The sequence below is a fragment of the Seriola dumerili genome, unplaced genomic scaffold, assembly GCF_002260705.1.
Source record: "Seriola dumerili isolate Sdu_G_001 unplaced genomic scaffold, Sdu_1.0 BDQW01000052.1, whole genome shotgun sequence".
NCBI lineage: Eukaryota > Metazoa > Chordata > Actinopteri > Carangiformes > Carangidae > Seriola > Seriola dumerili.
In genome coordinates this window covers 5,597,434-5,611,006 of record NW_019174307.1, presented here as the reverse complement: position 1 = coordinate 5,611,006, position 13,573 = coordinate 5,597,434, and the positions used below count along the sequence as shown (strand labels likewise).

General features: G+C 38.1%; 1 protein-coding gene across 1 annotated transcript in view; it reads right to left on the bottom strand.

The window, feature by feature from the left end:
* Positions 1 to 13,573, bottom strand: part of lrp1b (LDL receptor related protein 1B) — a 265,608-nt gene that overhangs the window by 113,778 nt on the left and 138,257 nt on the right. Inside the window, exons 17-22 of the mRNA XM_022741314.1 lie at positions 9,152 to 9,371; positions 7,249 to 7,438; positions 5,138 to 5,260; positions 4,664 to 4,804; positions 3,219 to 3,344; positions 1,449 to 1,562 (exon numbers count right to left, since the gene is read on the bottom strand). Of these exons, the coding sequence (XP_022597035.1) occupies positions 1,449 to 1,562; positions 3,219 to 3,344; positions 4,664 to 4,804; positions 5,138 to 5,260; positions 7,249 to 7,438; positions 9,152 to 9,371 (914 nt within the window). The remainder of the gene's footprint in view (positions 1 to 1,448; positions 1,563 to 3,218; positions 3,345 to 4,663; positions 4,805 to 5,137; positions 5,261 to 7,248; positions 7,439 to 9,151; positions 9,372 to 13,573) is intronic.

The window sequence follows — 13,573 nt, the reverse complement described above, 5'->3', positions numbered from 1 at the left end:
AACTGCAACATGAATGTTAAATGGGAATGAAAGCCAGAAGTGCCTAGGTCCAATTAATTTTATTAGCTTTACAAGTTTTGCTTTTAAAAGACATTATGTAAAAAAAAAAAGAACGTTCTTAACAAATTACATCAAATGAATCCATATCCATATTTTCTCCCTATCCATTAGAGGTGAAACCTGAAGTTTTCTCTTTAAGAAGAAAAAAGTTTACAAGGTTCTGGCACAGTTGACTACATAAATTATAAAGTCACATTTAGAGTGTTCCACGTGCAGAATGGAAAGTGATTTTTGAAATTTTTCATGTACGAGAATGGAACAAATGGAAAACCCAAAAATATAATGGCTCCGGCTGTAGCTTTCGCCAGCACTGAGGCACAAAGACATCTTACTTATTGTAACTTTAAATCTCCTCCGATTAGGTATAACATTAACAACTGTGATGAGTAAATAATTAGTGATTGCCTGAAATACCTAAATTAGTGTTTGATTAATTCACTGGGTGGCCCATACTACATCTTGACCTCAAACAGCAACACAAACACCTAATGGCATAATCATTGAGTTAGCAGTTCAGTTCAAATCAACAACCCTCTCACCCCTCATAGATGTTTTATAAGACAGTGGAATTACCACCTCACGGTTGTATGCCTCCGCCAACCAGTCAAATGCAGTAAATATGGTCACAATCTCCCCTTCCTGAGTTACGGCAGTGAAGGACCAGAAGTGTTTTTGCAGAACATTACGTCAAAGTGAAGTTGAACTTTGACCATTTGGATAGAAAATGTCATCACTTTGTATACACATTTTATCCTATATTTTATCACATCATAATTAGTGTATGAATTGTTGAGTTATGGCTCAAAACTTCTTTTGAGAGGTCACAGTAACTTTTGACCTTTGACCACCAAATTCTAATCAGTTCATCCTTTAATCCAAGTGTATGTTTATGCCAGATGTAACAAAATTCCCTCCAAGCCCTCCTAATATATTCCATTTACAAGAACATGAGGTCACTGTGATCGCGACTTTGACAACCAAAGTCTAATCAGTTAATCTTTTTAGTTCAAGTGAATGTTTGTGAAAAATCTGACAAACTCCCCTAAAGGCAGTCTTGAGATATCAAATTCAAGAGACCAGAAATGTGTTTTTTGAGATCACAGTGACCTTGAAATTTGACTTTTGACAACCAAAATCCAATCAGGTCCAAGTGAATGTTTGTGCCAGATTTGAAAGGATTCCCTCAAGGCATGACTGGGACATCGCACTTTCACAGAATGGAATGGGTGGACAACCCAAAAACACGTGTGATGATAAAAAAGTCTTTGCCATAATGCTCTTATTAGTACTTGTTTCATTCACACAGCTGGACTATTTTACATCTTGACCCATTAGAGCAACAATCCATACAGAGTGACACATGTGACATGTGGCAATGTGTGACTCACTGCATGATCCTTCATCAGACATGTCCCCGCAGTCATCCTCGCGGTCGCAGCTCCAGGCTTGAGGTATACATCGTCTGTTATGGCAGGAGAACTGGTCGGCCTGACAGGGCTGGGCTGAGAAATACGAAAGAAGCTACTTAATTCAATCACATGTGCATAAGTCAATGCAGGATGTGCACAACAACGCTAATAATCACTACTACATCAGGATATCAGTGTCCGCCCAGTGGATACTCCTTATCACTCAATCACACAGAGCATGGACGGTGTAAAGGCCATTGGAAATGTGCTGTTACTTGACGGGCTGTCAGTTACATGATGCTTGGCCACAGACAGCACCCAAGTGATTTCTTGCTGATGTGGGATATTCATGTCAATCTGCCGATGAAGGAGCATTCATCATCCTCTGCCTAATGCAGGTTGATTGATCCTCTAAGGATAAAAAGCTCCTAAGAGATACCATTGAGGACATGGGAAGCAATGTGATATATCGTAAGTGTTCCTGACATACAGTCGCCCCACGTAGGTGCTACAGCTCTTTGATACTGGAGAGTACTCTCACACAATGAGATTGATTGCACTGTACTAAAGCTACTCAGGAGTCACAAGTTATAACAGTAATGACTGCTTTGACAGCACAGTAAACCTCTGTTCAAGACTTTGATGAATAAAGTACATCTGAAATGAGAGAATCTCATCAGAAAACAGCACTGAAAAATATTTTTTTATGCCATTTCCCTTTCTTGTTTTAATACTTTTGATGCATTATGTAAAATGCTTTGAATTGCCTTACTCTATAGATGAGAGATATGTTTAATCTTTAATTCTTACTGTTTGCATAAGCTTCATGAAAATCAATTCCAAAACTAGATCAGTTAACTGAACAATATGCTGAAATCACAATATGTTGTGGTGATATCACTATTTCAGAAAATGACACTTCAGTATACATTCACAAAATGACTGATGCATGTTTGGAGACAAACAAGTGTATAAAGTTTGAAAATCAATCAGTGTGCAAAGAGAACCACTGGAAACAAATAATTTTTGTAAAAAATGCCTAAATTGCAAAATACAGTGGAAACTATTGGATAGAATTTGGGGCAGAATCATTTTTCTACAAATGCTGTTTAAATAATTAGTAGTCCACTTACAGTGTTCATTTTGGGTCTTTTCATAAATGACAACATATGTAAAGAACTTTTGTTTTAGCCTGCAATTGTAATACTGTCATATTGTGTGTGTGTGTGTGTGTGTGTGTGTGTGTGTGTGTGTGTGTGTGTGTGTGTGTGTGTGTGTGTGCGCTGTGAGCACTCACTGCCATGCTTAGTTATTTTTCTCTCCTGTTCCTGCTCTGCTCCTGCTTTGGGACTTTTACAGTGCGTAATTATCATCCCCACTCTCTCATAGCAGCAGATGTGTTACATGAGTGGAGTGTAATGTTTTCACCCTGACCATTCAGACTAGGCCTGGAGCAGGAGATGGCCAAAGTGCTGCTCATGTTGTTTTTTCTTTAAATCTGTAAACAGCAAAGCTGTCAATTTCATTACTTTATAATCATGTAACAATTATAAAGCTCAAAAAAAAAAAAAAAAAATCTGTTATAGTTACCATCCGTTTATAGTGACCAATTTGACCTGGACAGATATGATCACTATAGGCGGTTTCCACTGTATTATCTATATTCAAGTGATATAATAATACAGTTATCAAACTGCAGCCAAAGCAAAACTACATCTAAAACAAACATAATGATGGTATAGTACATACCTGTACAGGTAGTATTGGCCTCGTCCTCATTGTTACCACAGTCATTTGTTCCATCACAAAGCCACTTTTTAGGAATACAGCGATTGTTGCTGCATTTGAACTGATCAATGGGACAGCTGTGATTATCTGCCAAGAGTTCAAACATCAAAAGTCAGTCAGTGGCCTTGCAGCTCTTGCATCAATTAAAAATGTAATCGTAATTGACAAATTAAAAAAGAAAAAGCACTAACATTAAGCATCACATTTTCAGTTTCTGTAGTAGCAAAGGCGCTAGAACTGTTTGATTTCTTAACATTAAAGCTTTATCTATTCTCCAGCTCATCATCTCTCTTGATCCTACAGAAAAAAAAGGTTAATGTTCATATACAGTTTATTTACAGATCCTTAGCTCAACTAATCTAGACTTGTACTGATGCACCAGCATCAGGAAACATAAAAAAACATAAAAGGAAATATTTTAGATGAGAATCTCGTTCAACTTCTCCTCGGTGGTTAGTCCTTTAATTGACAGAGTCTCCATAAGACTTCAGCAGAAGTCTTAAATATATTTGCTGTGTGGTTTTAGTGGTAGTAGGTTTTAGTTTCTTTTTTGTTTTGCATGAAGCCACTTTCACAAAATATCCATCACTGGAAGTAGCAGCCAAACTCCTTATTTTCTTTTCAATCATGTCATTTAACTTTAATTACACATTGACCATTCAGATTCATTAAGCCACACCACTCATAAATCATACTAAATTAATGTGAGCAAATTTCTTTGTAGTTCTGAGGTATTGTGACACAGCTCTGTGTAAATGATGAATTACCTTTGATTTAATTCCTAATACTTAAGATAGTGGTGGTAGTGCTAAGAAATATCTCAGTGCCAGATGCTGCAAGACCGTGCTACGCTGAGACCAGTGGTCAGATAAATTCTGTAATTATCGGGTCTCTTATCACAGGCGCTGTTTCAATCTATTGAACTTAATTTTAATTCAATAACAGGTTGTGAGAAAGCAAACTCACCACATGACAACATTTGCAATTTAAAACACCCTTCATACAAGTCCCTTCATACAGCCCTACCCACTAAAACAAACCATGTTAGATGATAGTTGATGTGTATGATATCCAGACAGATATTTGAGAATAGTATCACGTACTTTACTTTGTAGGAAAGAAAAAAACAAAACAGCATCCAAGCATTTAACGTAGTGTTTACATGACTGGTTTGTTAAAGAGCAAAACCACTTCAGCAAGAGCAAAAGGGGAGACAGCAGCGCAGAGGAGGAACACTTTTCACCCCGACCTCAACGACTTGAGTAACAGTTGACAGAAAGAGAGAAACAGCTTGGGCTTTCCTTGCTTGGTGAAAAGCCCTGCATGTACACTAAGTGTATCATATGATGAGGCTATCTGTACATATATTTGTGTGTCGGCCTGTAGCATAATTTTAAAATCCTCACAGCAGCTGTGGCTCTCCTCATCACTTCCATCCAGACAGTCATCATCTCCATCACATTTCCACAAGGCCCGAATGCAGCGATGATTATGGCACTGGAACTCATCGCTTTTACATCGCTGTGGCTCTGACCCACTGCTGGAGGCTTCTGGGAGAAATGGCGGGGAGACAAAACCAACAGGAGACATCCTATGAACTATGTGTTTGGGTGAAATTATTGGCATAGGTATAATAGCACATAAAACATGTTAATAACGTCTCATGACCTTATGTGTAACAACAGGGATTTACCTTGTATTTCTGGAAAACCACTGGGAAATTCTCTCACCTTTATTTATTTGTTTATTAGCAGATTTGCATGTGAATAGATAAGGTTCTTATCTGGTCTTTGTCCCATAGGATGAAGCCAGTATTACAGTATGCTGGGACAAGATGAGCTTAGGCCTCTTGCTCTGTCTGATTCATTATGTCCTCCTACCTGCGCAGGTGACATTGTTCTTCTCCAGGACCTGGTTGTCAGCGCAGGCACACACTCTGCCTCCTGGGATGGCAAGGCAGAGGGTATCGCAGCCCCCATAATTCACACTGCATGCATTGTCACCTGGAAGAATAGATCCCAAATAAGGTGTCTTACACATTCAAAGCTACATTTTCTCTAGCCCACCTCAAGTGACACGTGATTTTGTTGTTGTTTTTTCTATTCTCTATTCTGTATAGTGGATAGCAGAGGTCCAGGGGTCACTTTAAATTCTATAAAAATAAATCACCTGATTATTACAAAACCCCTGTCTTAGGGAGAGATGCCGGGTCTATGTCATGTGATGTATAACTATATGTCAAGTGAATTATTGTGAACACTGTGGGAGAAAGACATTTGACATTTTTATCCTTTTTGGAGGAACAATTTGTCTTTCTGGACAAAGCGGACAATCTCCAAATGAAAAAACAGAAAATACTGTCACATATAAAGTTAAGGCACAAGACACCTTTGTCACTTTCATTTAACACTGAGCGCAAAGGCAGTGCCTGAGCCAATGAGATAAAGCATTTGGTTTTGTAAGAGCCAATCAGTAATACTCAGAGAACTGGACAGCCAATTAATCTACTCGGTGACATGAACAATGGAAAAATGTCCAATAAAAATTCTGTGCATGGTGTGAATTGCACTGTGCATACAGTAGCAAACCATTTATCAGCATCATATACTTGGGACTTTCCTAAACAAAATCTTCATGCAAGTTCTTGTATGAAAATCATTGTCACAAGAATGAAACAAACTCACGTCACAAGTCTAAAGCACATCACTGGACTGGGAACAATTCATTTTTTCTTCATTTAGAGAAATAGTGTCAATCTCCCCTGATTGTGGAGGTTCTGTCTGAGCACTGGTTTTTACATACCTATTATGGAATAACAAAGGAAATGCCTGCTGTGGAGGCCTATGCAGTTCTCCACTGTCAGCCATATCCAGTCCCTGTCCTATCTGTTCTTTTCAGTTCTCTAACAGCATGAATCCATCATCATTTGTTACAGAAGTAAGCAAACCCCTCCAAACCTTGGTCACCTTATTTTACTTCATAGAGTGGAGCCCCAAGTGATTTCAAAGTCAATGTCAGTGCTGATCAAAGTACTGCTTTTCACCATGAAATTTGGCACCAGTTGGCATATATGTATACTACTGGTCAAAAGGTGTAGAATATGTTTTTCTAGTTGTTACTGAAACTGAGTTCAGTTCAGTAAATAATCTTAAATGGTATGTGCTGAACTGCCCAAGGTACAAATTGTACTTAAATGTGTTTATTTTCATAGAAATCAGCCTTGAAAGTTAATGCAAACAATTCTTACAGATGACTTCTGCGGACGACTTACAAACCCTCTGTCTGTACCAAGGAAATGTTGGAACAAACTGTGTTACTACACCTGCTGATGCATTATTAAGACAAAATTGTAATGCAGGAAGTAGCACTTTATATTACTATCAGCATGGTGAGAAAAGGCAAGTAACAAAGGAACACAGACTGGTTGTTCTGGGGTTCATCCTACAGAAAGTTAATGAGCCAAAACATTAGAAGCAAAGAACCAGACGGTGGCTTCACGTGATAGAAGAGCAGCACAGTCTCCAAAACCCATGGAGCTGGTTTCGGATGGACAGAAGACAAATACAAGTGCAACACATGTGTGGAATCTTCTGCAACAGTGTTAGGAGAAATTTTCTGAACAATGTTTGATTTGTATTGTATGAAGAACGTCTCGAGTGTGTTCAGCTGCTGAATGAAAAAAAAAATCTAGATTAAATTTAGTTCAACAAAAACTTAATCTCCAATTTTTTATTCTTATTTTTTACTTTGCTTTAATTTCAGAAACACTGGAAAAATTGAGGTGTTCTAAAACTTTTGGCCAGTACAGTAAATCTCTGGTGTATATATCATATAAAGTACTCCCCATTAAAGAAAGCTGAATAGGGGATACACGTCTTGACATGAGGCACAGAGTGGTTCTATTTTCGGTGCAAGGCACCCACTTTCTCTGTTAGGGAAGCCATGGTTCACTGGCACTGGATGAGGAGTAAATGAAGAGAAAGCAGCCAACCTTGCTGACTCTGTGCATCGTAGACACGCAGGCCAAAGAGTGGTGGTCTCTCACTCCGCAGCAGAGTGACATCGCCAGTGGATAGGTCCAGCTGGAAGACTGAAGCGTTCATGTACTCCGTCCAAAAGATGAAATTATGATAATGGGAGATTCCAAATGGATGGTTTAGCTCTTTTCCGTTGTACACCACCTGCAACATGAAGCAAACATGCAGTGTAATCACAAGATTAGGAGAGTTACATCAAGACACCACCAGCAACAGAAAAAAATCAATGTCAAACAGGGTTCTAGCTGTTTGGATACTGGCTTAGAAATGATTTGATCACAGTATATGATGAATGTGATTCAATTTCTTTGCACAAATTTATTCACGGAGCGCTGTCTGCTTATAATAATGTTTGCTAGAATCTTGGCATTGATTAAATAGCATTTGCAAATAATTCATTAGCTTAATATGCCAGTACAGCCACAGTCGACAGGAGCAGTTGAGGATGAAGGGATGTTTTGTTGGCAGTTAATGTGGGACGAGGAAGAGTTTTCAATCATACCACTGCTTTGCAGATTAACATTGTATCATTTTTAAAATATCAAAACCAGTTTGGACCTTGAAATTCAGGGGCCCAAGAGGTGAAAGGTGAAATATATTCTAATAACTCCTTCTGATCTATTTTTAAAAGTCTGTGCACCCCTTACATTGTTAGAAATCTCTGCTTATACTGCACTAAACACCTGATACTGAGAGAAAAGTACAGAAAGATGCTGGGGGCTGACTTTCTCTTTCTCCTACAATGTAGGAATCACATGACTAACCAGGTTGCTTATGTTCCATGTAAACATTAGAATATGACCTACACCAAGATAAGTCATAATCACGATAGGGATAATACTGTATGTGTGTCCTCAACTCCGGTCAGCGAGTTGGAAGGTTTATTTTAACAGTTGGGTCACCCTGAATTTAACTTAATGTCACTGATGTTATGAGGCATTCAGATAGACTATGAGCTATAAATCCAGATGTTTGCTCCTGGAATAACAGCTGTCAAAATCATCCACTATGCTGCATTAAAACACTGAAGGGATGGCTTTGAGAGCAAGCGATTCTCTGAGACACGAAATATATAAAAATAGCTGTTAGCTTCAGTTTCAGTTATATAACAGCAGCGGTGAGCGAAGCAAGAGTGCAGCTGTTTCGCATCTGTTTCAGTGATATTTAGCAGGTGAACACACTTCGACGGTGCCACTGTTAGGTTGGCATTTTATTACTGCTGCTGGTAAACGAAAATTATACAAAGTTAGATATGAAATGATTAAGTATTATAAAATTATTAGATATTAAAATGAGTAAATCAGAGCCCTCAGGAGACGTCTTGCCTAAGGCACCAACATGTCAATAAAAACCCCTTCTGAAATTATTTTTTAACACTCAATGGATATAATTTCAATTTAGAGTTAAATCACTAATTTAATATTATATTAAGATGGCAATAATACATGAATCTATGGTATGATTCAAAAACTTATTCAGGTTATTTCAAAGGACTTACAAGTTCTTCTAATCAAACATAAATTAAAATCTAGCTTTGTAACTTTGCAACACAAAATCTAGAAAAAATGAAAAACTGCAAAAAAAAAAAAAGGCAGTTAAAAATTCAACTGCATTCTTTAGTTAATGATTTGGAGTTTGGAGAACCTTTTTTTTTAGGATGCAAAAGAACTACCTACATTGACACATTAAAATTAACAGGGTGTTTATTCAGTGTCGTTTATTCAGTTGAATTCCACCTAATAGGATCTATTAAACTCTCAACAACTAGACAACTAGAACAACAGCCACCAAAACTCCTGCAAATAAGTTCCTCCACAATGCAGCTACTGTGCGTGATTGCTACATATTGAAACTCACCATTCTTCCAGTTCCATTGAGATGAATCTTCTCGATGTGATCGTAGTAGGCATCACACCAGTACATGGTGCTGGTGCCGTGGTCCAGGGTCAGACCGTTGGGCCACAACATGTTGGAGGTGACGAAAATGCGGCGGTTGGATCCGTCCATCCAGGATTTCTCTATCCGCCCTATGCTGTCATTGACCTCATCCTCTTCCCAATCTGTCCAGTACATCCAGCTATCATAAAGGGAGATAGGACCATACAGTACAGGCAAACAAAAAGCAATTAATGCAGCAATAAACCAGCATAATGAGGCATTGTTTTGTTCAGAGGGGACATGTTAGTCATGCAGCAAAATCAGTAGCTCATAAGATCCGAACTAACACTCATTACATCTCACAGTCAAACTAAGTAATTTCATTCTAGCTGTCTGCCCCTCCTCCTGGTTGTGCTTGTTGGTCCATCCACCAGCGTCCTCCTGCTTTGATTTCTTATTAGTCAATACACATGTGACAGCCCATTTCTGCAGGCCTCTCTCAAAATGAGATATTCCATATTAGAGTGAAATGGATCTTGTGTGTTCTGTTCTATGAACCCATGGGAAGGTATGAGTGTGGTCCCATACTGAATTTTTCACATGCTGATTTGATTCATGCAGGGAACATTATAGAGAACAGGACCTGTTCTGCGAAATACATAACATAAGCATAAGTTCAGAAAACCAGTTTTATATTCACGAAATGAGTGTTCTCAAGTGAAATGGAAATAAACTGGGATCCAGATTTCCCATATGTAAAACAAAATAATCAAACATCTTTGGTAGTCGAAAGAGGGTGCATCATAACCTAAGAAATTATTGAGGCTTATTAAGTTAAAGTGCTGCTTGACTGCACATCAAGGCAAAGTTAGAAGTCTCATATTCCCCACCAACAAAAAAAAAAAAAAAGAAAAGTTTTTAGTTTATCTTATGTATGCTGAGACTGCAACTCCCAGTGGGCCATTGGTATTTGAAACATGATTGGGTCAACGATTTGACGTGATCTGTTCTCTAGTAACCATGCCCAGAGGATTTGCTCTGTTTGAGTGTTGCTGACTGAGCCATGTGGCCCCCTGTTTCTCATCAATGATACAGGGCTGGCTAAGAGAAGATGAAACAGAATGGGATATGGAGGTGAATGAAGACTCCCTCTGTCTCGAAGTCATCTTTACAACCTCATGAATTATTCAGTGGTGCTCCACACTAACATGCACACAGACATAGACGCCACATCAGATAATCTGATGGACACCATGCAGTTGCACTGTTATAGTAAGAAAATGTTAATACTACTTCCATTCTGTTGAATAAAGACTGGATATAATAAACTGAAATTATCCATGATCAATATTTTCATTTAGAGCTGTAGTGTCAATAAACTGACTGTAATCTTCAAGGAAAATGGCAAAAATTTTAGAGGAACTTTTTGCTTTTCTTACTCTTATGTGATAGTAATCTCAATATATTTGAGTTTTAGACTGTTGGTTGGACAAAACAAGACATTTAAATTAATCATTTTCACAATTTGCTGACATTTAGTTATTGTATCTTAAGAGGATGTATCCATGTCCTTAATATTGAAATTAATTTCATAAATAAACTTAAAATTGGAAAATGCATTAATGTTGCTACAACGCTGTCTATGCCAGTATGTGACAACAGTCATAAATACACCCTCATCCAGGCATCCAGACATGAGCAAAGCTGAGTAAAGCACCACTCAAGTCAAATGGTATTTATATGAGGATTTTTTATGTGAATACATGTATGAGGTTCCTAATGCAGCACAGATAGAGAGGTATGACACTGTTAAGTTGACGCCAGTAGTCCTTATCATGTCAACACAGACTGAATGTGGCAAACAGAGCAGGAAATAAGGTTGCAGAATGCATTCAAGAAATCTGTTGGAGACTTGCATCCATTTCACCTGAAGAGACCCTTCCTGTAGAGCAGATAGAGATCAAAGGACGGTGGGGTTCACGCTGAACGCTCCCTCAGAACCCCAAAACAAGCTTTTCTAATTATTTGTGCTGTCGGTGGGAGGGTCAGAGTAAAACTTATTAATCCTTATACAGAAACGTCACATGATATCCCCCCATTCCCCAACACTGCTGCTATGGTCTGTCAGGGCTGAAATTCTACAAACAAAGGACAGCATGCTATTTCCTCACTATAGTCTCAAAGGTTTAAGACTGTGTTCTCACTTCAGTTGTTTTATTCTGCAGATGAAGCATAGGCATATATTTGATGTTTTAAAATCATTGTTTTTTTTGTTTGTTGTTTTTTTTTTTTTAAATCTGTGATAAATGTCAAATGGAACAAGTTTGAAATAGTGACTGAAACGCAGCCCATTAGGACTACATGTTAATTTCCAAGCCATTTCAAAGCTGCTGTTCTGCAGTTGCTAAAATCCTGATTTAATCCCCAAATACATAAATTTAACACAGACTGTGCTGTGATATCAGCTAACCTAATTTGTAAAATTATCATTCAGGGAGAAAGTTAGAAGCGACAAAATATGTTTCTTATTTTGTCTCTCACACAGTGATCAGCCTGGGAGGGAGGGAGCTGCCATTGGTAACTACTAAGATGAAAAACTAGCAGATCTGAAATGCATGTAAATGACAGAAATGCCAGCAACCAAAAATGAGAAAAAACACTTACTGCAACATGTCAGCAAAGCAAAAAAAACAAACAAAAAAAAAACAGTTAAGAAATATAGGGTTTCTGTTCACTGAAACGCTAGAGAGCTTTTAATCTGGAATGGTTACAAAAAGAGTTTGTATTAACACGTAATGTAGCAATTTCTATAGGAGTGGATCAAAACAGTGGGAATTAAAAATAAATACCTGTTACTTGCAGTAGTTGAAGTAAATAAAGGCCCTGCTCTGCAATTGCAGTCCAGCCAAAATGTCTTTAAATCTACCAACACTGCAGGCTGTAAATACCCCTAATAGAAACTGTTTGCGCTATTTCATTTTCAAAGAGCAACAGCCAATGGGGAGACTCACTGACATTCACGAGCTGGTCCTACAGTTGCTGTCCAGCCAAAAATATTCATATGTTAACTAAACAGCAGAACAGGCTTGGATAGTATGTTACATGGTTAACTGTAAATATCTAAACCGAATAAATATGTCTGAGTTTTCCTTGCAAAAGGGGTTATTAAAAGCAGCTCCACAATCCACCCTTACTCCTTGCCGTCACACATGTTGACCAAGGTGATTAGTAAGACAACTTGCAGTGATGTAGATAAGTCACAGTGTAATTTACTTGTTTTATTGCTACTGCATCCTGTTAAGACTTAGAAAATAACAGTATTTTCTTTTTAATGCTTTGGTTCAGTGTCCACACACATCTGTGCATTTGTATAATAACACGTGGTATATCATAACTGATCTCAAAACAGCAGAAACCCGAGTCATGGAAAGCTTGACAAGCACACTTTGGCTACAGGCAGTCACCTCTGAGCCCCAGCCTTTGTAAACAGGACACCCACAAAAATGACAGAAACTAATGGTTGGTAGGCAATCTAGCAACTAGAGACAACACCCTACTGCAGCAACAAGAAACCTGTAAATTTCAAGATAAATGCAAACAGGCTATCGCAGAGATATCACTTCCACTTCAGTATCATTCTCATTGATGTCTATTTTTAAGCTTTAACTGGTCAAGGACTGCTTACCTTACTTGTCCTGACAGCACACAACTTTAGGACTTGAAAGTACTGATAATTGTTACAGACAAGTGGAATAAAAAAAATCTAAACTAACAATGAATAACTTCTGGTTTCTGGTTTTGGTGTATGTGCCTGCAGTATAGCAATGAAATAGCTGTGTATAGCAAAATGTTCAGAACAACCCCGTTGAGGCTTGAAAACTAATCTCTGACTGCTATGGATTTGGTGTGTGTTAATACGATTTAAGCCGGAAAGTGTTAATCCTTAAGATCCTTAAGACACTCAATGAATTTGAGATTTGCAGCATCTTCTCTATATGTTAATTACCATCTCTGCTGGTGGGATCCTCCATATATAAATTTGCACTGGAAGAGCAAAGAGATGATCTATGAGCACTATGGAGAAACAGCCATCAAACAGGTTTATTGTGGTTAACGAGCGGATAGCTCTGCTTTGGGTTCAGGGAACAAGATGAGCCACCATTTTCTTTCTCAAAAATCCCCTACAGCCCTCTTCTCATTAAAACAGCAGATTGCCTAAGATTCTTTTAATTTAACCATGCTGGTTTACTTGGAGGTTAGGGTGCTCCCAACACTTACATATTTTCTTTTGAAAGGTGCTTAGTCAAATCATCAGTCAAAGCAGATGTCCGCTAAAACAGATGATCTTCGGGATTAGTATTTGAAGCAAAGTGATATCAATATCTACAAAAAGGCACAGTG